Genomic DNA, 24,965 nt, shown 5'->3' with positions numbered 1-24,965 from the left:
CGCAGTCAGGGCAGCTGGGCAGGCAATCATCAACATCGTCAGGTGGTTGTCAGCGTACAGCCATACAAAAAACGCGAGCACAGACTACAGTGTGAAGCACTAAACAAAGGCTCCACCGTCAGAGCTGAATCGAAGGCAATTTATACGCGCGCGTTCCGTCCGGCCGGCCGCCGGCCCGGCCGGTTCTTCCACTACCCTGCATGACTGCTCCTGGTTTGATGACTACTGTAGATACACGTCCCAAAGCACGCATCATGCATGCGTGCGTACATGTGCCGCGCCAGAGGAGTCAAGATCGACTCAAGACCCGATCGATCGAGAGCTGTAGCGGGTACTACGTCAGTAACAGCCTCTGGTCGTCGTTACAGTACAATGGATAGTCCTTTTCGAATAGTAGTAAGCGTCGGTGTCTGGATTTCTGATCCTCTCTAAACTCTTTGTATGAACTGTATTTCTGTTGATGAAATGGAAATGAAGAAGATCCCTCGTATCAAAAAAAAGCAACAGCCTCTAGTCGTCGTTACAGTGGTAACAGTCACGCACGCAGCATCCCATTGCCCGTCCGGTAATATCATCATCATCATCATCATGCTCTGTGCATGCCCGCATGTGTGCCGTGCCGTGGCGCAGTATTTTTCTACGGGCCGGCGGCGGACTTGCGCGCCCGGTGGCGTAGCGTACGCGAGCATGGCGCGGTCGACGGACAGAGACAGGTTAGCACACGCAGCGGCGCCGCGCCGTCACGTAATATGGTGGCGTCCGGAGCACGTACGTACGTGCGTGCGTGCTCGTCAACGCGTGCGCGAGCAACGAGCGGCGAGTTCCCGGCCGTGGGCCGTGCGCACGGCGCCCTCGTTCCGCTTCGCTGTCCCGGCCGCCCGGCTTTCGCGTCGCGGCCTCGCCCTCGCGGGCGCGCGCGCGCTGCAGGCTCCACCTCCACCACGCTGCCGCCCCGCGCGCGGACCGCGTCGCGATCGCCGGGGGTGGCGCGCGCGTACGTCCCTGCCTGTGCTCCCTAGCCGGCTGGCCTCGCCGCCCTGCCGGAAAGCGACGCGGCTCGGCGGGCGCGCGACAGGAACGTGCCCCCCACGGCTAACCCGGCCAGCAACTCACGGGGCCTCCGCACGCCGCCGCTACGGCCGCTTAACCCACCGCCCGGCCGGCCGGCCGCCTAATTACTCGATCGCGCACAGCCGCATGTGGCAGATCGCTCACTGTCGATCGCCGGCCGACCGCCGCACCAACCCGTCGTCCCCTGGTCTGATTGGAAGCTTTAATTTGGCTACTCACAAATTAGTCACGAGCAGATTACTACAGAGTCGATGGGTCAAGATGAGTACGTACAGCATAGTAGCGGTCAAAAACTATAGCTAGATCGCGGATCAGAGTTTACAAATAAAGGGCATGCAGTGAGAGGCAGGCATGTTACATTACGTCGTCGGTCCGCGGGGGACTCGAGATGAAAAACGCCAAGCAAGCTTTTGTACTAGTAGTATCGTCGTCACAAAAGGTGCAGCATTTCCTGCGATGCTGTCCAGTATCGAGTGGGTCACTAGACTGTACGCGCGCTATTCTATTCAGGATCAGGACTGACCGGACCGGGTCGAGCACTCACTAGCTACTACGGCTAGCAGCTAATCTAATGAACAAACAAACAAACAAACAAAGCTAATAGGCCAGTCGCAAGCACCACTAGCTGAGAACGTAGACCTGTGTAGCTAGCCACTATAGCTCGTACTTGTGCTGCGTGCACCACTCACGTGCTGCTGCTGATCTTTGATTCGTAGCCCACCAAGCCCGGCCCCCGGCCGGCCGGCGTTCAGTTGTGGATGGGAGGCTTTCGCGTGGCGGGCGAGTAGTCCATGCCGGCGATGTCCATGATGTCCGGGTACGTCTGCCGCTGCCGCGGCACGCCTGGCGGGGCCGGGGAGGAAGAAGAAGCCGCGGGCGTCGTCGCCTCCGCCGCCGCTTCGTGACGCCGCCCTTGCTGCGAGGTGGCCTCGCCGTCCACCGGTGTGCTGCTGCGGTGATCGCTTCCCGTCGAGTTGTTCTTCTGCACATAAGTAGATCGATATCCAAGAAGTAAGTTACCATGCATGAGAAGCAGTGTGCATGCATACCATGCATGACACTGTGAGAATGTTCAGGTGGTGGCTGAAAGTTAGCTAAGCCTGAAAATGCACACACTGACCTGCTGCTTCGCTTCCGCTGCTGCTTCAGGGTGCGCCAGTGCCTTTTTCACCTTTCCTGCAACATCAATCAAAGGTTACAAAATAAACCACCTGTTACATTAAAAAGTTGGTGTACTGGTACGGAAGGTAAAAGAGATGCCAAAAGCTTTGCCTAGCGTATTCTATGTCTCAACTTGATGCAATTGACTACTGCACGGGACCAAAAGGGTTGTGTGTAAAATGTTACTGTACTAATGCCTAGCCATAGCTGTAGCCGCCGACTGACATGCTGAATTTCCTATTTCTTGCTAGTACCGTTACATGCTGTGCAGAGAGTGGAACCGTGGGTTGGTCTCGCACGTGAATAATTCAAGCATCCACAGAGAGAATATATGAAGAAAAGACCGAGCAGGAAAGACCAAAGCTGTGTGCAGAGCTAAAATGTGCTTAGATCAACTAGATTACAAGTACTCATACATAGCATAACAGAGATATTGACCTGGTGCGGAACAGAACTACAACTAGCTAGCTAGCTTCTCCCTTTACATTCTCCAAGCCAAGATGATGATGAAGTATGGAGAGAGAAGAACGACTACGGGTAGCTAGGCTAAGAAAAAGGGTAGAGGTAGCTAGAAATGGTTTGCTCGAACAGCTTGATCAGTGGTGATTAGGCTCATGGCCACTTGGCCCATAGTAATCCTCATGGAACCTCGGCGCCGCATGCGCACTGATCATCACTTCGCTATCCCTGGCAACAACAGGAGTAGGGGTCATCTGCTTCGTTGTACCTGAGCAACGCCCATCGGGAGTGCAGTGCTTCTTCACCGAGTCGTCGCCAGCAATGGATGCTTTGGCATCGCCGGCCTTGGAATCGGCCATCTTCTGATGATTGGCACAGATAGAACACAGCAAAAATGAGCAAAACTGCAAATCTGGTCTAAATTAGCTCGTGTGTGTGGTATATGTATACTGAACTGACCTTGCTGTTGATTGCTTCATGCAACTGCCTATCCAGCCTGATTCCTGCTTGGAGAAATAAAGAGGAAATATGCATGGTCAGATCAGTCCAGGGCGGATACACCTCACAAGGAGCACGCACTAATGGAGGAGATGGCCATGCATGAAGCAAGCAAAGCATACCATGTGCTCTTGTACCCAGAAGCAGCAGCATCAGAAGAGCAGCAAAGGCGACAGCAGGAGTCCTCATCTTCATCTCCTCCTGTGCTGTGTTGTGCTGTGCTGATCCAAACAAATCGATTGAAGAACCAGATGCGGTGGTTTATCCTGCTGCTGGATGTGAAGTAGCTAGATCGAGCAGTAGGATGGAGTGGGAGGAGCAATCGGCAAGGCTGAGGCCAAGTGACCTCAGGCGCCTGTATATATATACACCGGCAGTGGTCTCCCCGGCCTTGCCCACTGCAGTGATGGAGCACTGACATGTCAAACTCTCCCCAATTATATTAAGGGCAGCAGGCAGCTTAAAAAACAATTAGGAACGCTGGATCGAAGGCAATTCTTTAATCCAGCGATGTACCGTGGCTGTATCTTGAGTTTTGGTTGGGCTGTCACTTTTTAAGGAAGGATGTTCCCTCCAAATTAGAACTTGGTGCTAGTTTAATTTATATAGTATCTCACTTTGCTTGTCGTGACGCAGTTATAAAACTACTCCTACAATGGAGCACGCAGTAGGTATATGCTGCCCCTGATTACTGTTAGAAACTCACCTGCAAGAGCTGAGTCTTTTCAGGTTTGATATGCTTGTGACCACTGCTCAGAAATCCAAACTCTGATTTCTGAATCTTAGCAGAAGACGAGGTGGGATGGTCCCTGCTGCTTGCAAGTACGGTTGGATTCAGAAATGTTACCGTAACTGATTCAGAAGTAGTAGGTGGACTGCAACCTTTTGACTTTTGGATGGATACTCTCTTTATAGGAATAAAACTAACGGCGGTCTTGAGGAAGCTACTGTTGACTTCAACTTTACATGACTACATTCTCTGATGTAAGCACAGATTGAACATTTTTTTTAGTTATAACTCTGATATATAGCCAGATATTGCAGCTACCTGGTGACATTTGCAAACCATTTCTGTTCCTACATATTGGCAGTCATCAGAAGTGCTAGAACAATGGTGTTATGAAATAATTGAATGAAATTGAGTACAGTTAAGTTCTCAGCCGAAAGTAATGCTTTTAGTTTTCTTTGCTTCTTTTTTTGTTTCTTAAAGTTCCCTTCTTTTGTTTCCTTGGTAGTTTGTTTGAAGCTTTTTTCCCTTTTGTAAGGCTTTCTAACCTTTGTTTTTAATAAATTCCTGTAGAGGCCTTTGACCTGTCCAGTTCCTTCAAAAAAAATAAAGAATTTTGGGGAACTAATTAACATGCTCCAACCATGCAAATTAAAAAAATGACATAAAGTGGTAAAACATCTTCCTGTCTATTATTGTGATACAAAGAACTTCTCACACAGGTCAAGAAAGACCTTCGAACCTCTGCTCCACCCTTACACAGGGGCTCCATTGCCCTATGAGAACCAGGCCAGCCTTTTAACCTGTGGTTTGGCTGTGGGACAAATGAGTGAATTTTTTTACCTTCAACCTAAAACTCGCTCCTATCGGGAATCGAACCAAAGACAACGCTCTAACTGTCTCAGTGAGAGGCCTTTCGCTAACCATGCAAACTAGTTATCACAACTATTTTTATTAGTAAAATTCAGCCGACTTAAGTAAACCATCTACCTAGTTTACTTCCTAGCAGTGCTACCTTTTGTATAAAAAGATACGTACAATTTTAGATTTATTCTTAATTGAAGTGTCTAACGTTTAACCAAATATATAGGTAAAAATATTAACATTTATGACGTCAAATAAGTATATTATGAATATACATCTTACATACGACAAATCAGATGCTACTTATTTGATATCATAAATGTTAATATTTTTTATAATTAGTTAAATTAAAACAATTTAACTTGGTTCCGTGCTAGAATTACATTTGTATCCCTGTTTTTAGTAGACAATAGTTTGACGGTTCAAAATCGATCATTGCCCATAAATGATTACTATAGTAATATTTTGTTGATATAGTTAATCTATTAAAACAATATTATAGCAAGAAAAATGCATTTAAATGTGAACATAGTTTATACTGCTCACTACATCTCAAATTATAAGTCATTCTAAAAATCTTGAAGAGTTAAAAAAAATCTCAATTTTGACTAAATTTATATGATAATATAATAATATTTATGATAAGTACCATTAGATTTTTTTTATTAATTATATTTTCATAGTATACCTATTTGATGTTGTAAATTTTAAAAATTTTATCTATAATTTTGGTCAAACTTAAGATGTTTTGACTTTACAAGATTTTTTGAATGACTTTTAATTTGTAATGGAGGGAGTATGTCACTGAACTAATTTGGTGGGAACGTGATTGTTTATTAAAGTCAGTTCTTTTTTCTCACTAAAAACGAACGAAAGGAGTACCACCCTTTTAAAAGGATGTTTTTTTTTATGGTGATAGAGTATGTAGCAGGAACTGCAATAACTAAAGACATTGTTGTGGTGGTATGGTACGTGCGCACGACGCATGGGCTAACAAAAAGAATGAGAAGGGAGTGTACGTTAGTTTGAACAAATTTCGTTCCCAAGGCAAAGCTCCCGATTCCCAACCGAGTCAATGCCGCTCATACAGCAAACAATGCCTGTACCACCTGATCTCGCGGTTCTCCTTCGGACCGGCACATCGCCCTGTCTCTTGGCCATGGACATGCAGGATTATATTACTCACTCCTTACTGTTACTGACATGACCTACACTAATAAACCCATTAAAAACTAGGCCTTGTTTAGTTCCAAAATATTTTGCAACATCAACACTGTAGCTCTTTCGTTTATATTTGACAAATATTGTCCAATTATGGACTAACTAGGCTCAAAAGATTTATCTCGTCAATTTCGACCAAACTGTGCAATTAGTTTTTATTTTTGTCTATATTTAATACTTCATGCATGTGTCTAAAAATTTGATGTGACGGGGAATCTGAAAAATTTTGCAAATTTTTTTGGACTAAACAAGGCCCTAGTTAAAGCCCTACCGTACGTGAACAAACAGCAGCACGCACATCAGAATGAAAAAACACTAGAATAATAATGCGCGGCCTTAGATCCACACAAGATCCTCTGGTGACTGGAAAGGACTCAAATACAATGCTCCTACTGGCCGGCTACTCGTATATAATGGAGGGTTGAACTGTACTGGACCGTACTGTGGCTATAGCTTCCCTGCTTGTACTAGCAGCTGCATGCTTTTGTAATGATCAAGAACCCTGTCCCCTTCTCCCAGCTATTCGTGTCAGTCGGGCCTTGTTTAGTTTCCAAAAAATTTTGCAAAATTTTTCAGATTTCTTATCACATCAAATCTTTAGACGCATGCATAAAGTATTAAATATAGACAAAAATAAAAACTAATTGCATAGTTTGGTCGAAATTGACGAGACGAATCTTTTGAGTCTAGTTAGTACATAATTGGATAATATTTGTCAAATACAAACGAAATTGGTACTATTCCTATTTTGCAAAATTTTTTAGAACTAAGCAAGGCCTTGGAGTGTTAGTTTACGGAGTAGTAAGGACTTGTTTAGTTCCGAATTTTTTTTAGTTTTCGGTAGTGTATCACTTTTGTTTTTATTTGGCAATTATTGTCTAATCATAGACTAAATATATTCAAAACATTTATCTCGTGAGTTACAGATAAACTATACAATTAGTTTTTATTTTTGTCATGTGCCGTAAGATTTTATGTGACGAGGAATCTTAAAACGTTTTTGGTTTTTGGGGTGAACTAAACAAGGTCTAAATGTACTCCAGTTTAGTTTAACTAAAAGGATTCCCCTAGCTAAAAGTAAGTTTGAAAAAACTACTAAACGAGATCAGGTTTGTATGATGAGGACTTGAAGAGCATAGACTGTGGCAAAGCATGTGTGGTAAAAGTTGGCGTGTAAAAAGAACCGGTGCCGATGTTGGAAGGAGAAGTGGAGGCCCAGGTAATTGGGAGTGTACTGGCGCAGTGTGGCCTCTGGCCTGGCCAGGTGGGCGTGGGAGTTTGGGCACGTTGGAACTTGGCCACCGTACCAGGGGGCACTCACTGGGGAATGCAGGCATAGGCGTATCGTAGGCTCATCGATTCAAAGCTGAAAGCTCTTCCTCGCTGTGTGGTGTGGATCAGCCGATCGATCAGGGGTGTGTGTCACTGCTCTGACTGATGAGTCCAGGTGGGAAGAGAGATCCGATCCCGATCCATCATCCATCCCGACGGCGCCTTTGACCAGATGCTGTTCAAAGCCAGGGCACCGGGCACGCACGCCGCGCGCGCGTGGAAGCTTAGGCCTTGTTTAGTTTCGAAAAGTAAAAAGTTTTCGGTACTGTAGCAATTTCGTTTGTTTGTGACAAATATTATCCAATCATGGACTAACTAGAATTAAAAGATTCATCTCATGATTTACAGTTAAACTGTATAATTAGTTTTTGTTTTCGTCTATATTTAATATTTTATGTATGTGCTACAAGATTCGATGTGATGGAGAATCTTGAAAACTTTTTGGTTTTCAGGATGAAACAAGGCCTTACCTTACGCGCCGCGCGCTCCTGTGCACGTACAGTACAGTGCTAGCTAGCTACGCTACTTATTACCTGCCTAAACATTCCTTCAAATTACTATTATGCCTGTTGTGTGCGTGTGTCTCCTGAACCTGAACTATACTACACAGTAGTACATCTCATGATCCGGAACAGAGGTGAGCTAGCTAGCGGTCTAGCCTAAGCTGCATGTATTCACGTACGGGCACGGGCCTGCATGCATGCTGGCCCGGCAGCCCGGCGGCGGCAACCACGCATATTGCGATCGACGACATGCTGTACGTATCACACAGGCACACGTACGGTTGTAGACAGTAGCCGTGCGTCGTACGTGTACGTGTACGTACGCCCCTGATGCGAGGCTTCAACAATTTGCCGGCTGGCATACAATCGACACCCCACGGGGCATCGTTGGTTGGCATTAACGTAACAACGATGTGTTTCTTCCATCCAGTACCACCGCGCCGCTCATCTCACCGTACGAACCGATCACCGGAGAGTGGAGACGCATGCGTACGTGCAGGTGGTCAAAAGAGTCCCTGTAGAACGTCATGTCCGCACGACGACGACGAAGAAGAAACGGTGGTCACGGCAATTACTAGCTAGCCAGGCGCAAAGGCCGTCCAGTCATCTCGTGTCTCCAGTCGACGGACGGTCGATGGGGCAACGCGGCGCACGACGCAAAAGGAAGTCACCTTTTTTCCTCTTCTCGTGGAGTCATGGCCTCATGGGGCGAGCGGCCGAGGACGGAGGCGCGCTTTGTTGCACTGTGCCACTTGGTGGCTCAAGGCGAGCCCGGCCCGGTCATGGTGCGGGTCGCCCGGCCACGACGCGCGCGCTCGCGGTTTTTGATGCGCGCCGGATCGATTGGACGTCTGACGCGGATAGTTGATCGGCTCGTGGGGCTGCTCCTGCACTGCACCACCCGCGGCCTTGTGTGTGTAGGACTCTAGGCTACGAGCATTATCCGCTGGCTTAGACTAGGCATGAAAGTGGTGTGGATAATTCTCCGAACCGATCCGATCCGAATCCGAATTTCGAGGATATGAAGAAGAACTTTTAACATCCGTGCGGATACGGGTAATCCGAATCCGATTGTCTGCGGATACAGGGTAGGATATGGAATAGGTAAAATCCGACGGATATGGATTATCCGCAAATTTTATGCGGATTATCCGATGTTCAAAATAGGATATCCGAAGGTTTTCTCTTCCAAGACTAAAAAATTTAGGATTTTAAAAAGTTTGTTATATGAGGACTTGTATTTTATGATGTGTTTGTTTAATGTTCTAATTTTTAAATTAAGAAATTTGCTAGATGCTATTATTTATTGGCTAATAACTTATTATTTTTTAGTGAAGATATCATGTAAAGTGTTAATTATTAGTGTGAGAGCAGCAACATGGAATGCAATGCAAGATTATTATCTATTGCCTATTCTTGTTCTGTACTAAATAAATTCTTGATAAGCATATAATTCTCTATGTATGCACATGTTACTCGACTATTAAAATCCGTCTCCGATCCGTTTCCGCTCCATATCCGTACCAGTTCCGACTACCGAAAAAAACCGTATCCACATCCGCATCCGTGTATTATCCGCTCCGCACCGAATCCGACAAAGAAAAGCGGATTAGGATATGGGAAAGGTATTACCCGCACCGATCCGATCCGTTTTCATCCCTACTCTAGACTCTCTGCTAACGCCAAATCAGCAAGGTCAAAGAACCGACCGAGTTTACGTATACTTAGGCCAGTCAAACTATATTAAGTTTGACTAAGTTTAAAGTAAATAATATTAGCATTTATATTTCTAAATAAATTTATTATAAAAATATATTCTATAACTAATCTAATGGTACTTATTTTGTCTAATGAGTAGCACTTTTTTTCATTTTTTTAACATGGGAGAACATTTCCATTACTCATGACCTGATGCCAGAATTTGGAATACAATCAATACAATTTTGTATTGGCCACCAGAACATCAATACAATTTGGAATACAATCCTTGGTCGGATTATTACCCGGATTCAAATTTGCCCCAAGAGCAGTTAAGCTATGAGGAACACGTAGTCAAAGTTTAAACCATTTGACTTATCAAAAATGTGAGAATTGTATTCTCTGTGGACGGAGGCAGGAGAGCGGGCCGCTGTGGGTTGCAGGCACTGGCAGCGGTTAGCCCGTCGATTCGAGGAGCCCAGCTGTTTTGAGGGCAGGCCGACGGTACGCACCTACAAACACGTCGTCTTCTCTCCGTCGCTCCCTGCCCATCAGATCAACCAGAGACAGTTCATCGATCGATAGATCCGTGACCGGCCGGATCTTGCCCTGCTGCCACTGCAGTGTCGCAGGAATAGGGAGCCACAAGCTGCTGCTGTCACGAACACGATGTGACGCAACTAGGAAGCCACCACGGCGATCGACGCCTGGATGATCCCGATGGATCTCGATAGGTGCGAGGTCATGGAGATCAGATCGATCACCGTCGTCGTCGTCGTGGCGCGCGGCCAGGCATGCATGCAAGTGGCCATATGGGTCTTGCTGGTGGTTACCTAGCTACCCGTACGGCGGCATGATACTACGCCGCTTTCGATCGCGGCGCCACGGCCGGCTGGCGGCGGCTTAGCTTGCTCCGTCGACGGACAGTCAAAAGGAACGTGTCCGGCGTGGACGAGCATCGTGCGCGCCGCGCCGTGTCGCCGACGGCGTCGCACGCCATTGCCTGCCTGAATATGGCACGTACGCGCACGCGCGCATGTCCATGCGCCGGAGGATTCAGTTCGTGCGTGGCATGATCTGACGGTCTAACATATGTGCAATTAGTCACCGTAAGTGTAACCACCAAGGATATGATCGATCGATGGAGAGCATCATATCGTCGATCCTTTTCACGTCGTGCATCTTGGCGGTCGTGAATGAGAGTGATAGACACGCCTAGATCACGATTCACGCAGATCCGATTCTGATATGACAACGATCGAGGGGGCTCGTGTGAACAAACATATCTCAGGTGGCGAGCCGGCCGGCCGGTGGACCTTTCCGTGCGTGGAGCCCGGCGGCGCACGGAACAGTGACACCCAGCAGCAGGTGCGTTCGTTTTTTTCCACGGCGCCGCGCGCTGACGCCGACTCGCTGTACTACCGCCCCTACCGACCGAGTACGGGTCGTTGGCCTTGGCCATGCATGGCCCATCGCCAATTGGCCGCGCTGTCGCCCCGCGCGCACGCCGCCCTGTCCGGGGACAACGTCGTTACCGCACGGCCGCCGCGAGCGCGCCATCCAGCGGATCGAATCGGCCGGAGGCGCCCGTCGCTGCATGCTCGCACGCACGCACGCGCCGTGGTCGCGGGGGGGCCTCGCGTGTCGTCGACATGTCCCAGGCCGTCGGCACGGCGCCATTACTGCGTTGCTCTCCCGATCGATCGATCGACGCATGGCCCGGTCCCGGCCGATACGGACTGCACGGACGGCTCCAGCCACGCCGCCCGGCCCCACGCGGCCGACGGCCAGACGGATTTTCCCCGCACAGGCCACAGGTGCAACGGTACGGTTCATCGGCGATACGCGACCTACAGCTAGCTCGATCACCTTGCCTGCTGCGTACATGCATGGTACACGGACTTGCAGGACCCGTCTCGATCTCAGGCAAGTTGTCGTTAGGCCAGGGAGAGACAGTGTGGTAGCTGCCGGTACGCGCGCCTGCAGACATGGGGGCCATGAGCGCCCCGTAGCGTACCGGGAGGCGAGCAGGCCGTGCCTACGTGCCCGTGGCCGGACAAGGCAGCAGGAACAGCACGCTGCCGTTCTGGTGAGGCTGTCGACAGTTTGGTGGATAAGTTGATATATAACAAGCATTAAGCAGCACAGCGGAATCCATGGACCTACATATGTACGCCCGGAGACACATGGTCGATCGAGATTATGCATGTCACATACAGATTCAATATGATCGTATTACATAGGGTCCATGCATTTATATTTGAACAATTTGACAGCAATTTGATTCACGATTGCCTGGACTCAGTTATTTGTAGATAATAGTGTGGTACAATAGTACTATATATAGAGACAAAAAAAACATATACTGAACCTATTTCTCTGTATGTCTGAACCATTCTGTCGAAGTTGAACAAGTTATGCATGGTAGTAGCTTGACTAAGAGAAACACAATGTATGAACCATTCTGTCGAAGTTGAGCAAGTTATGCATGGTGTCAGCTTGATCTAAGAGAAAGATGTTGCATTTTTCTACACTTCAAAAGATAATTGGATTAATGATGTATTTATGTCCTTTATATCCTTCCTTGGATTCTCGGGAAGCAAGGATACAATAACTGACTGATAATCCTAGGAGCAACTACTACTCATTCCATCTCACTTCTTAGCAACAAACTCCTTAAGGCCTAAGGCAAGACATCTAGTAACATTTTGGAAGTTTCCAACATAAATCATTAAATTTTCCCCAAGTGCATGAAAATTCCACATTGTTCACAGATCTCCTCAACTATTTTGTTTAGCAGAAAATGGCAGGTTCTCTGCCGATTCTTTAAAGTGAGTCAAATTACAAAGGTGGTATGGCTGGCTAAGAAAACTAGAACCAAAAAAGGAAAAGAAAAGAAAGCGACACTACTGAAAAGATTGACAAGAGTAAGCAAAGCCAGCGATGCAGACTACCTACAGGATTGTTGACAACACAGTACATGGCATGTCAATTGCCAATGTCCTCCAAGCTGCTCAGAAATTCGCCAGATTCTTTCAAACATCCAAACATATTTATTCTGAATTTTCTCCTCACAGGTCTGCATGGTACTTCCCTCAATAAAGCTTGTGTCACCAGTTTCTCAAATTTTGTGAAGCATTTTGTGGCTCAAGAGAATCTATACCTGACCAAGTTGCCACTGCATACCAAATCTGTTACAAACAGGCAGTTAAGTACCAAGTTGAGTTTGCATGCCATGATTGCCATTCATCCCCTGGCAAGCAGATTGTCTGCTGTGAAGACTTCACTGAAAGAGCAACCACATGAAGTTTTGCACTTCATCTGAAGTTCCGTGTTTCAACTTTCATCCAAATTTAACTCAGTAACAAATGAGCTAAAATTGGGTCTGATATATGCCGACTTGGTTGAATAAATACCTGCAGTATTCCTGCTCCAGGTTTCACCATGAGGCTGTTTAGCAAGCTGAACCTGCCTGACTAGGGACCATAGTTTTTACAAACTACATGGCTTTGCTTCGTTGCTGATTCTTCTTGGTCCTCTCATCCACTTCTTATGTCAACTTGGCGGAGGCCCATGAGCATATCATAATTTTTTTTCCTACACATGTGACCATGTCCACCTATGGTTCCAGAAACACATCAATCTCTGGAGGCCCAGCTCTTTCCACATATTTGCCAGATAAAAACCTAACCTTAATTGACAGCAATGCAATATGATCCAGTCTGCCTCCAAATCCATATAAAATCCATGAATTCATATTAGACCTCCTTCAATAAAAAAGCAGCCTATATTTGGGAACAAATGAGCATATTCAAATCACTGTTTCATAAGAACGTGATAATGCTCATCCCTGTCTAGCTCACAGAAATCAAAGCACACCGTTTAATGCATTATCACTATCAGACTCTGCTTCTGGCAACTTAGTCCCCAGCTCTTTCCTTGGCTTAGGTGAGAGTCCCTTTGCAAGCATTTCTTCATCATACTTCCTAGCCAAATCCACCATACCCTTTTGCAGTAACGCATCAATAAGTGCATTGTAAGCAAATGCATCCGGGCTAAGACCCTGCTCTTCCATTGCCTTCCACACAATGAACACTGGCCGAAGGAACCCCCAGCGCCCAAACCTCTTAATAAGCATGACATATGTATCCATCCTTGGCTGGCAACCCCTCTCAAGCATTTTCTCAAACAGTCCAAGGACCTCCTGTGGACGGCTCAAAAACTGGAAAAAGCAATGGTATGTGAGCACGTCGGGCTTGCAGCCAGTCTTGTGCATCTGCTGAACAAACGCATACCCTTCCTTGAACCTACCCTCCTTGCAGAATAACTTGACAATCCCATTGTAAGTGGCAGTATTCGGCTTGCAACCAGCATCAACCATCTGCCTGTACAACCTTACAGCAGAGTCGACGCCCTGCGCGAGCCCAACAGCATGGATCGCAGTGTTGTAAGCAACGGTGTCGATTCGAACGCCTTTCTGCTTCATCTCCTTGAAAACTTTGAATGTCTTCCACGGTTTGCCTGACTTAGCAAGGGCATCCATGTATATCGAGTAGGAATGGAGGTCCTTGGCAACGCCGCGGCGGTCCATGTCGAACCACAGCTGGCGGAGACGCGCCCAGGCGCGGGTCTTAGCCCACCCACGGAGGAGCAGGTTGTGGGTTTTCGTGCCCGGCGGGAACGGCGGCGGGTCCTTGCCGAAGCATAGGTGGTCGGCCTCGTCGACGCGGCGGTGGTCGCAGAGCGCGTCGACGAGGAGGTGGAAGGAGGCCTCGTCACGGAGGCCGATGGAGGCGGCGGTGGAGTCGAACGCGCGGAGGGCGTCGTCGACGAGGTTGGCGGCGGCGAGGCGGTTGAGGAGGGCGCGGAGCGCGGGGCGGAGGAAGGCGGGGTCCTCGGGATCGTGGTGGGAGAGGAGGAGGGAGGTGGCGAGCGGGAACTCGAAGTGCTTGCCGAGGATATCGACGGCGCGGGCGAGCGTGGCGGCGGTCGGGGGCAAGTTGGCGCCGGTGGGGGAGGCGGACCAGTGGAAGAAGTCGAGCGCCCGGCGCCAGTCGTTGGCGTAGAGGGACAGCGTCTCGAGCACCGCCGAGGCGTCGAGCGAGGAGGGCGGGGTGGGGGTGGGGGTGGGGTTGGAGGCGGGCGCGGGCGCGGGCAGAGTGGAGAAGGGGAGAGCGAGGCGGCGGTGCCGCCGGACGAGGAAGAGCATCTCACAAAGCAGAGCCGGAGGAAGGCGCAGTCGATCGATTCCTACAGTTCCGCGAGACGAGATGGCAGTGGCACTTGCCCGCCCCCGGCCCAAAGAAACCGGCTGCTGGTGATAGATCTATTGAAAAAAAAACATGTTTATAACTTTCTAAACAATCGTAGTTGTTTAAAAACATTTTTGAAAGTCTAGATTTTTCCTCTACCTCTAAAACCAGACAAACTGCCTCATTCAACACTCAACCATTTAAATTATATATCAATATCCTTGTTTGAAGTGATTTTCAAAGTGGTTTTTATTATTTTTCTGATTAAAAATGCTAGTAAACAATTGATAAGGTCTTCAAAAGACAGAATATATATATATATATATATATATATATATATATATATATATATATATATATTATAAGATATAAAAATTATGAGAAAACTCTTAGAGATATATTGTGGTACTATAAACCCAACCAGTAAAAGTCTCATGAAAATATATTTAGAAGCTTTAGATTTGACTCTAGGAAAATGAAAAAATATCCAAAAAGTTATGGAAATTCCCAAAATATTGTAATAAATGTTAAAGAACCTTTTTAAAATTTCTAACAATAAAAAAATGAGATCCAACCAATAAAAATGCATTATCATTCATGTATGTTACATTCACGTTGGTCTCTCATATTTTTATCGTACAAAAAAAATTAAAATATGTATAGACATTCATCAGAATGTTCTTAATTTTTTTCCCATTTTTACTAGATACCTTTTATTTTCCTATAGATAAATTTAACTTCTAGAAGCTTATAAATATATCCTCATGATTTATGTGTATTTTATTTAGGTTTCTCATGTCCCAATCTCTCTACTTTCCTAGGATTTCTATTTTCAAAATTTTATAATTTAGGTTTCTCATGTCCCAATCTGTCTCTGGCGTTTCGCGGAAGGAAACAAAAGATCAGAACACGCAGAAAATACGGGTTCCAGCTTGCAAACTTGGACTCATATAATCAGGCAAAAATACATTTGCATTTCCATAAACGTCAAGCAGGATATACCTCCGTTATGGTCTGTCTTTGCGTGGTTACAAACCTTTACAAACATTATCTTCTGCAGCTGTCATTGAATTTTGTACATAATCTACAGACGAGGTAAAGTACAATTACAAGCGAGTTCAGTGTGATTGTTTCGTTAGTCAGCATCGTCGACACCAAAATCTGGCTCTGGGGGTTTTGGCAGCCTGACAATGGTAGGGACAGCCTTGCTTCTTAGCCTGTGAACCCCTCGCATGGCGTTAGCTGCAAAACGAGATGCATAGATAGTCGCCCCAAGGCTAGGGTGACTACTACTTGGCCGGCTTGCCGCCTCTTCTTCTTTGCGCCGCTGCTCTGCCATCTTCCTCTTGTAATAACGGCGCCATGCCGCTTGGATGAAGCAAGCTGCCCAGGTCCTCCATTGCTGGGAATAGAATCGGAATGTGTGTTGTACTTGCCTGCTGTGCAGCCTCCTGAACTGACTGGCCACGAATTTCAGCTCTTCTGCACATAGGGCAAATGCCTCAACCTCGGTGAGTGCCTTGACAGTCCTGCTTGAAACTGGAAAATTAGCAGCTGACTTGGGATCTAATGCCCAAGTGAGCAACTCATCACCACAGAATGATCCTTCCTTTAGCTGGACCTTGTTAAAGAATCCACTCCGTCCACCATCAGTGGTTACACTCTCCAAACAACCATGAAGAATAAAATGCATCTCATCCACCGGATCACCTTCTCTCAAAATGAATTCATTTTCTGTGTAGAGTGCAGGTCTTAACCGCTCACATATTGCATCCAATAACCGTTCATCCATATTTTCAAACAAAGGCACCTATCAGTAGCAAAAACAAAATGAGAATATTAAATAAATGGAAATGACTGAACAAAGCAGAAAACAATAGTTTGAGCCACCATAACAGACCCTTTTCACTAAGCCCAAACAAAGATGACGCTTGATATCCCGCCTAAGATCTTTCGGAAGAGTTTGAACCAAACTTTCTTCATCTACTCCCCTGGTTTCCAACCACCGATAACGTTCATACTTCCTCACCCGATGTCTGATTTCCGGTGGCAGTGAACGGTGATGCATCCACTGCTCAGCATCACGTTTCTTAACTCTCATCTCTTCAAGGCGTATAGCAACAGATTGTAGGTAGCTCTGTAGAAATTCAACTCGCAATCAAGCAAAGAAAGAGGATAGGCTTAAAAGAGTAAACAGGGAAACAACATATCACTCTACCTGCATGTTACCAATGAGGAGAGCAAAAAGAATTAGTCCAAGGACACATATTGCAATAGAGAATAACACTTCTCCAGTGTATGTGCTTGTCATAAGCCCTTGACCAAGTGTACTGACAAATGGAAATGGAAATTAAGATAGCAGGCATAATGAGAGTAAAGTAGAACATAGAATGATGAAAGCCTATCTTGTGAACCTACAACAGCTAGAATGCATATTTCAACAGCCAGAACACAAGCAGTCAATTCACATAACGATCTAAATGTGAAGTCTTGAACCAAAAAAGGGGAGCTGCAAACCGATTAGTTTCTGATTCTTATGTGTTGAACATTCTGTGGTACAAAGACATACATTTAATATTTCCTGGAGTGCCCACACATCTTTGGTTCATGCTTGCATAAGCATTGATACTACCATTCTATTAGACATAGACAACATATAACCACCACTTTCCAACTCTTACTATAGCTCCCCCACTACTTATCTGGAATGCATGGAACCCTGCAGAGTGTTTTACTAAGGTTTATTTTTGAGAAACATACAGGGGGTTATCCTACAGTTAAAAGAAAGCACAGCTTATAATGTTGTAAGTTATCAAAACCACCTTTCTGTCTTTGTAACTTTATTATTAATTTTAGCTCGAAAATCATAATACTCAACAATAGATATACACATTGGACAGATCTTAGTTATAAATAAAAACAGATTTTACTCAGTCACCAAATCTAAAGCTCGTGTTCTACAGTATATCTACAGATCTCATCTAAATTTTGGCTCCAACTCATGTGGTTCTCATATCTTCCTAAAAACAACCAACGTCCAAAATCACCATCTACGTGTTTTGAAGATGCAACATCAGTCTATATTGGATTATTGGTTTTTATGTGTGCAACTTCATCTAATATAATGCACATGAAATCCAATACCTCCTTCATAGAACCTTAAGATTCTAAAATGTTTCCCACATATTACTACACTTTTATCTCAACTGAACATTGTGCACAAGATAATAAGTAGCTACATTAGCTACGTAGATTCTTTTCTTTCTTTAGAGAAGGGTGACAGACTGGATTTGACATCCTATAAGAACATATGAAAAACAAGCTTGCATTTCTAGCAAGCCGCGCTCATTTTCTGGACATTGTTCAGCTTCAGAATTATCCAAACACGTTTAAATTCTACGTTATGAGAAATCTCATGAAAAATAGCAATTAAGTACCTCAGGTTTTGCAGTCCCCACCAGAAGCAATAACATAATTTTGAGATAAAATTTCCTGGACCAAGTATTCCAGAGACCAGTGCTTGCTCATAAATGCCAAAGTTGAAAGCATAAGATTGATTGCCATTGCACATGCTGAATACTTGAGTACTATTACTATTAAGCCAACTAGTATAGCTGCCCGGATGATTATTACTGCAATACAGGTAGCTGCTATTACATCCAGTATTTGGATCACAGTACTGACGCCAGCAGTCATCTTCACGTTCTATGGTTAAAAAGTACCACAAAGTACCAACATTCTGCAACAAATAGTATACACAGAGAGAAAAACTACAGCATAAGTCATGGTAAAAATGTAAACACCTACAGAAAATTACAAGAGGCTGTTTCAATGAACGAATGCAGACAAATGATTGTTCTTGTGCCAGAGATAACATGTATAAAAGGTGTGACATAAGCCATGGGAAGCATGATTGCCGACAGAAACTATGGGAAACAATCTTGATGGACAGTGCTGACAGGGAGCATTTTTTTTTACATGAGTCAACAAAGGAAAACCAACCGCAAAAAAAAAAGGAAAAAAAGAAGGAAAACCTTTGAACAACAGTTCACAATCAATCAAACAAAGAAGATGTTTAAAATATATGCACAAGATCTCATTTTACATCCTAAATGTAACATAATGGTGGAAGAGTTCAAACAGTTTCAACTGGAATATGCAACACGATTAACAGAGTGTTTTAAAGTCATGAGTTATTTAGAATATAAGAGAATCTCAGGTAAGATCTCACTGATAATAATGTAGTCAGATATCCAAGATCAACCATCTGCTGTCGCCTTTTGATTAATAAAGAATGTGGAAAATATACTTGACGTAGTACATAGCATATGGAAGCACTTACATGACCAGCAAGCATAAACCATAGCAGATAATAAGCAGCACCAGCCCAAGCAGTTTCAATAAAAACACCAGCTGTTCTTTTCAAATCTGTGGTGACAGGGAATATTCGAAACAACCTTGGAATGTACTGAATCAAAACAACCCAAACCAGTGCAGTTTTCGTAGTCAGTACGTCTGGGCCATCTGGAATGTGGAGATATCTCCAAACAACAATCTGTCAACCACCAAGATAGTGTAAGGTAAGCTCGGAAATTATTAGAACCAAGGAAGCTTCAGATTATGAACAGAAGTTCATAAGTTCAGCTTTTGGGACGGCCTTATGCAGTTATGCATGCATGTAAAAGTACCACGCTGCACAAGGATGCAAGGTAGTGAAACAATAATTTATGTTTCAGATTGGGAATAAATGCACAGAAACGTAAATGTGCATTGTTGTTGAAGAGAAAGGAGATTAAAGGTGACCACAATTTAATGTATTAAATTACAGTGAGGTATACATTCAGTGTTCAAATTGATGATTGAATTGTGGGAATTAGCAATTTGGAGACGCGAGGAATAATGTTGACTACAATGTTGTGATCCATCTTATAGCTTATTGTTGTCCTGTCTATCTATAGGTGAATAAAACTTATCCTTGAATGCATCATCAGAAACCGTCCAAACTAAGAAAATGCAGGTTAGAAAGCACAGCTTCTTCTCTGCGAATGAAACTGACTTCTACTCATTGTGGAAAATAGGACAGAGCTTTGGTTGCTGAAGCTGAATATCTGCAATTATCTGCCAACATTCACTTCTAAGGTAACCAAATGGACCAGAACTTGCAGCTGACACACTAATATATTACTAGTACATTATCTGATACCAAGAAGGGATGTACCTGTGGAAGTGGTAGCAATGCAACAACGTCCATCGCAAAGTAACTTTTAATGTATCGCTTTGCTATTAGCATTGGATCAATCACAAGCTCGCCAGTTCCAAACACTCGAGAAGACGGGGCGACATAAGCAGTGCGGAATTGAAGACACACACGTATAAGGTAGACAAAATCAATAACCGTCCGTATTATTGTTGATGTCAGTGCCAATTTTTTATCTATACCAATGCAGTTTGGAGTGTTGATGATGGGTAGAAAGAAGAATAGTGGATCCACTGCAACAGCAAAAAGACAAGACGAGAAGAAAACCCAGTTCATTTGAAAGAGAAGTTTGTCCTGGGGATCGAATATATTTCTCTTATATGATTTAAGATCTTCCGCAAAAGCTGTCTTAGGAGCACCAGATGTAAGTGACTGTCTAAATGACTTCAGTCTTCCAGAGCCCTTCCGGACCCCTGACAAGAAAGACCTTAGTGCATTAAATGAACCATAACCAAATCCAGGCATGCTGAACCTCAAGGTACTCCTGCCTCCCACTTCAGAAGGTACAGATGATCTAGGACTTGACTCGTCCAGCCTACAAAAAATATGGTGATACAGATAAAAAATTAAAAGGCTCCAGCCATTGAATACAAAGATCTTAGAAATCACATGCAGCTAAAGAAGTTTCAGGTCTATAAGACATTTGACACAAACATTCACTTCATCACTCCTGAACACTAATATGAGGCAACTCTCACAGGTCCGACCAAAATTATTAGCTTGTAAAGCACCAATTCCTGTTCAAACATGAAAGAGTGCCAGGATAAAAACCAGATTTCTAGGATACCACAGCTAGAATACTCAATCCAACCCCAAATATAAGTCCATTAGGATATTGAAGTAACAGTCTCCAATATTGCACTTTGATCATAAAGAATAAATTATTTTAAATAAAATAGTTACATATTACGGAAATATGTTGCATGATTACAATCTAGTAATATTAAAGTATTAAATTCATGGTATCAATCTAACTTTTTAGTTATTGGTGATCAAAGTTACAAAAGTTTTACTTAGGACAAAGCTAAATGGACTTATATTTGGGATCAGAGAGAGTAGTAAACAATTTGCACCTGTTGAAGCTGAAGAGGGTAAATGGTAAACTATGAACAGTTTATGAATATACTATTGCAGCCATACAGTGTACATAAATATTATCTTTCAGGGGAAAGGGCAATACTACATGAAACATGTTATACTCCCAGAGAGAAAAGAAACATATGCAAAAGCATGGTAGAAGTATCCTTCAGACAAATGAACCAACCTAATAAACTCTCTGTGTCCATATTGAGCATTTTGAGCACTGTCAAACATCATCGCCGAAGCTGAAAATACAATGAAAAATGCTGGAAATTCAGAAAGACATGACAATTAAATAGTTAGAATTACCCAAAAGATATGAAACACAGAAGTGAATAAAATACATGACTACATATCAAGGGGATTGAAATAGTATAATAACACAATACATTGGGTGAGTAAATTTGAATAATCCATAAGTTACTAATATACAAATAGTAGATATAACCTAAAATTCAAAGTACTAATATTTCGAACAAAGACATTATCATAAGTCAGAACAATTATACTTTCTTCTAAATTACCTTTCTGAATTAGAGCTGACAATTCATGAACATATGATACATATCTTATGCAAATTTCTAGGATCACATAATGGCAGAATGCATCATAGAATACTCTCAACAAAAGCACTCCATAAATGAGTTAACCAGGCAGTATGAGAAAATAATAACTAAATATCAATTGATTTGAAGCACCAACATTTCTCTCCAAAAGAGATCCTACTCCTTACACCTTGAATAGCAATGTATTGCCACAAAAAAACTCATGACATCAAACTTACATTTCCATCACATGCATAAAATATTTCTTTTCCTTATATACAAGGCTCAACAGATTGAAGAAATCTAAAAGAAAATGAGGCAACAAATAAGTGTCTTTCCATCATAACTCTTCCTACCAGAATTAGTGTTACAGACCCTAAACCAATCATTCAAAAGCCGCATTTCATAGATATTGCAGAAATTTCAAAACTACATGGATGGTAAAATCATGTCAAAGAAAATCAGTACAACAGCATACCTCTAACTCAATGGAGGTGTGGAGGTAAATGGTAATGACAAAGGGCACGAGAAATCTTCAGTGGCTCCAAGGAGTGCCAAACTGCTAAGGAACCTGCTATTCAAGGAACCTATATTCATATCAACCCCTGTTACATGTTCTCAGAAGCCAACCGCCCACCCCTGCACGCCAAACACCCTGATCCTGATATAATTGAGCAACAAGACATAATCAATACTCACAAAAGAAACAGTAGCACACCTCACAGATAAAGCATAGGCATACAAAAATGGCAAGTACCGTAGGGCTGTAGGCATCATACAGGCAAACTAGCCAGTTTAGGGAACACTATCATTTCCCGTAGGCATCATACAAGCAAACTAGCCAGATTAGGAAACATTTCCCATTTGCATGACAGTAAGTTAGAGATGGTAAAGCTACAGATGGTAAAGCTACAGATAAGATAAGCTCTGCACGAGCAGCGCAGGCGACTCGTCGTCATTGTTTGACTTGCACAATCAGGGGTGCCCCCGTGCTATGGAGGCAGACGACGCAGGGCTGCGCCTCCGTTACCCGCACGACTAGCGACAGCGGTAGCAGCCGAATTGCCGGTGTTGTGGTCCTCGCAGGCTAATCCGGATCTACTCGTCTAGGAAGGAGGCGCGAATCATAGCTCCAAGAATCGAACGGACGGTTTCCTGACGAACTCCGCGCTGTGGAGAGGATCCGAGAAGTATTTCGAGGAACCGAGAGGGTAAGACGGTTACCTGGGCGCCGTGGGGGCGGCGGCGGCGGCGTGCGGATTCGAGCTTGCTGGCGCGAGTGCGCCGCTGGGAGTCGGAGTCGGGGTCGGGGGTCCGCGAGCGAGCAAAGGGGAAAGCACGGGAGCGGAGCGGACGGGGAGGCGAGGCGACAGGCGAGCGAGACAGTCAACGATGCCTCTGCCCTCCTTCGGTTGCTCCGACAGTGAACCGGTCGACGCGGACGGGGACGAGCACAAGGGGCGCAGCCGCAAATTGACCGGGGTAGCCGGCTGGCTGGCGGCGCACGTCAAGGCCCGTCAGGCCGTCACCCAGGAGGCCGCATGGGAGATAGTGGGCCACTGGGCCGTCAGGGAGATGTGGTCTGGACCTGGTGGGCTGCCCAGGGAATTTCTTTTTTTTTTCCATTGGACTGACCGGCCCTGTCGTCCCAGGCGCATTTTAGGACTTGTTTACTTCTATCCTAAAACGCAAAGTTTTTCAAAATTCTCGGTCACATCAAATCTTTAAACGTATATATAGAGTATTAAATATAGACGAAAATAAAAACTAATTACACAGTTTGGTTAGAATTGACGGGACGAATCCTTTGAGCTTAGTTAGTCCATGGTTGAACAATAATTACGACAAACAAAGGACCTTACTTTTGTTCCTTTGTTAGGGAAGCACGGGAATGTTATGTCTGAAAAAAAAGTGCCACGTTTCAAAAAAAAGTGTCAACGGTTCTTTTTCTTAATAACAACACAGAGGTTCCTTCCGTCAGAAAAAAGGAGGAAATCAACGCTATATCGATGGATCAGGTGGCTACTTTTTCTTTGACCCGAACTCAATGAGGCTCGAGATTTAGTAGCGTGAGCGCATGTGCCGATGGGTGTGCAAGTGCCATCATCAGTAGGGCAGTCTCAATGGCAATTAATAGGCAGTATCTATCTTTATTGAATAAGACGTTACATAAGCAAAACGCTGACGTGGCAACATAATTAATGAAGAAAGAGAGACTGAATTAAAAAAATCGTTTCCTCATAAAGAAACGGCGTCGACTCTTGAACCGAGGGATAAAGAAACGGCAATTTCTCCATTGGGAATAAACCACTAGCGTCTATAGATGGAGGCCACGATGCGTTGCATACGCGCCTGCATCGCCGCGAACGGCTGACCGCCAGCTGCGACGCGTCCTCGCCCGCCCGCCCGCCAGCCACGGTCGACGCCGACCCGCTCGCGCGCACCACCATGGGAGCTCGCCGGAGCCGCCGCTGGACCTCGTCGGAGCCTGCTCGCGGTCGCGACAGGATTGGTCATAGCCGATGGTCCTCCGTGCTCGTCCCGCTCGCCGCTGCCAGGCGATCGCACTCGCCGCGGCGCAGGCCGCTCGCCATCAGTCACGCTCGCTGTCGCCAGGCTACGCAGGCCGCGCTCGCCGCGACGCAGACCGCTCACCGTTGCACAGGTCACTGGCCGCGTCACATGCTGTCCACAGCAGCCATGCAGGACGTGCTTGCCCCCAGCCGCACTGACCCGCCGCGCTCGCTCCTAGTATCATGGTTGCTCGCCCGCCGGGGTGACGCGCTGGCCCACTGCTCTCCGAGGCTCCTCGCCATGGTCCTTGCTCCTCCATGGTGAGCACGACATCACAAGGAAGACAGTGTGTAGAAAACGAATGTGAGCCAACATATATTGTATTGATCTCAATGAATATGTATTACATGGGGTTGCAATCTTGAGCAACCGTGTTCTTAGCCTATGCACGATGCGTGCTGGTGGAGAACGTGGTGACCGCACACGCTAGCGCCCGACCGTGTCCTGCAGTTGCTGAGTCTTCAGTCATGGCTTGTATTCTGATCACCGTGGAATTAAGAGAGAGAGAAAAAGAATGCAAACATTTATTAGGTATGGAAACCTCCATTGTGCAAGATAGTTTTCATACATGATATGAATGCTTTGGATAACGTGTGTAGTTTCTACCATTGGAACTGCCCTCACAATGCAAACTCTATCAAAGCACTCACAATACAAACTCTATTAAAGCACTCCCAATGCAGAAACCATCGTAGTTTCTATAGATATTAATTGCAGTGCCAC

The 24,965-nt window shown here is 45.1% G+C and overlaps 3 protein-coding genes across 4 annotated transcripts; all 3 read right to left on the bottom strand.

Moving 5' to 3' along the window:
* Positions 1,463-3,587, bottom strand: LOC8068470. The gene is made up of 5 exons (XM_002447162.2): positions 3,312-3,587; positions 3,151-3,194; positions 2,960-3,053; positions 2,192-2,247; positions 1,463-2,053 (listed from the first exon to the last, which is right to left on the bottom strand). Exons 1-5 carry the CDS (start codon positions 3,382-3,384, stop codon positions 1,820-1,822), a joined length of 501 nt encoding a protein of 166 aa, XP_002447207.1. The 5' UTR covers positions 3,385-3,587; the 3' UTR covers positions 1,463-1,819.
* On the bottom strand, positions 12,250-14,813 carry LOC8068469 (pentatricopeptide repeat-containing protein At1g80550, mitochondrial). The gene has a single exon (XM_002447161.2). It carries the CDS (start codon positions 14,741-14,743, stop codon positions 13,403-13,405), a length of 1,341 nt encoding a protein of 446 aa, XP_002447206.1. The 5' UTR covers positions 14,744-14,813; the 3' UTR covers positions 12,250-13,402.
* Positions 15,733-23,115, bottom strand: LOC8079565 (probable cyclic nucleotide-gated ion channel 5). Of its 2 annotated transcripts, none has more exons than XM_021463093.1 (9): positions 22,893-23,115; positions 22,147-22,329; positions 21,308-21,389; positions 20,005-20,578; positions 19,129-19,341; positions 18,224-18,525; positions 17,005-17,116; positions 16,687-16,923; positions 15,733-16,596 (listed from the first exon to the last, which is right to left on the bottom strand). In XM_021463093.1, the coding sequence occupies exons 3-9, from the start codon at positions 21,358-21,360 to the stop codon at positions 15,922-15,924; spliced, it is 2,166 nt and encodes a 721-aa protein (XP_021318768.1). In that variant the 5' UTR covers positions 21,361-21,389; positions 22,147-22,329; positions 22,893-23,115; the 3' UTR covers positions 15,733-15,921. The 2 variants fall into 2 exon arrangements, with proteins under 2 accessions (XP_021318768.1, XP_002447205.1); XM_002447160.2 differs by having other exon boundaries at positions 21,308-21,368; positions 22,893-23,114.

Source organism: Sorghum bicolor, chromosome 6 (genome assembly GCF_000003195.3).
Source record: "Sorghum bicolor cultivar BTx623 chromosome 6, Sorghum_bicolor_NCBIv3, whole genome shotgun sequence".
Lineage (NCBI taxonomy): Eukaryota > Viridiplantae > Streptophyta > Magnoliopsida > Poales > Poaceae > Sorghum > Sorghum bicolor.
The sequence above is the reverse complement of the archived record's forward strand: the minus strand, read 5'-3'. Positions and strand labels throughout refer to the sequence as shown.

Excerpts from the sequence above, each read along its gene's own strand:
- LOC8079565 (XM_021463093.1), bottom strand. The coding sequence starts at position 21,360 with ATGATGTTTGACAGTGCTCAAAATGCTCAATATGGACACAGAGAGTTT. Across the intron at positions 16,924-17,004 it reads TCCTCATTGGTAACATGCAG|AGCTACCTACAATCTGTTGC; the intron begins GTAGAGTGATAT and ends GAATTTCTACAG. Across the intron at positions 16,597-16,686 it reads GTTTGGGCTTAGTGAAAAGG|GTGCCTTTGTTTGAAAATAT; the intron begins GTCTGTTATGGT and ends TGCTACTGATAG.
- LOC8068469 (XM_002447161.2), bottom strand. The coding sequence starts at position 14,743 with ATGCTCTTCCTCGTCCGGCGGCACCGCCGCCTCGCTCTCCCCTTCTCC.
- LOC8068470 (XM_002447162.2), bottom strand. The coding sequence starts at position 3,384 with ATGAAGATGAGGACTCCTGCTGTCGCCTTTGCTGCTCTTCTGATGCTG. Across the intron at positions 3,195-3,311 it reads TCTGGGTACAAGAGCACATG|GAATCAGGCTGGATAGGCAG; the intron begins GTATGCTTTGCT and ends TTCTCCAAGCAG. Across the intron at positions 3,054-3,150 it reads ATGAAGCAATCAACAGCAAG|AAGATGGCCGATTCCAAGGC; the intron begins GTCAGTTCAGTA and ends GCCAATCATCAG.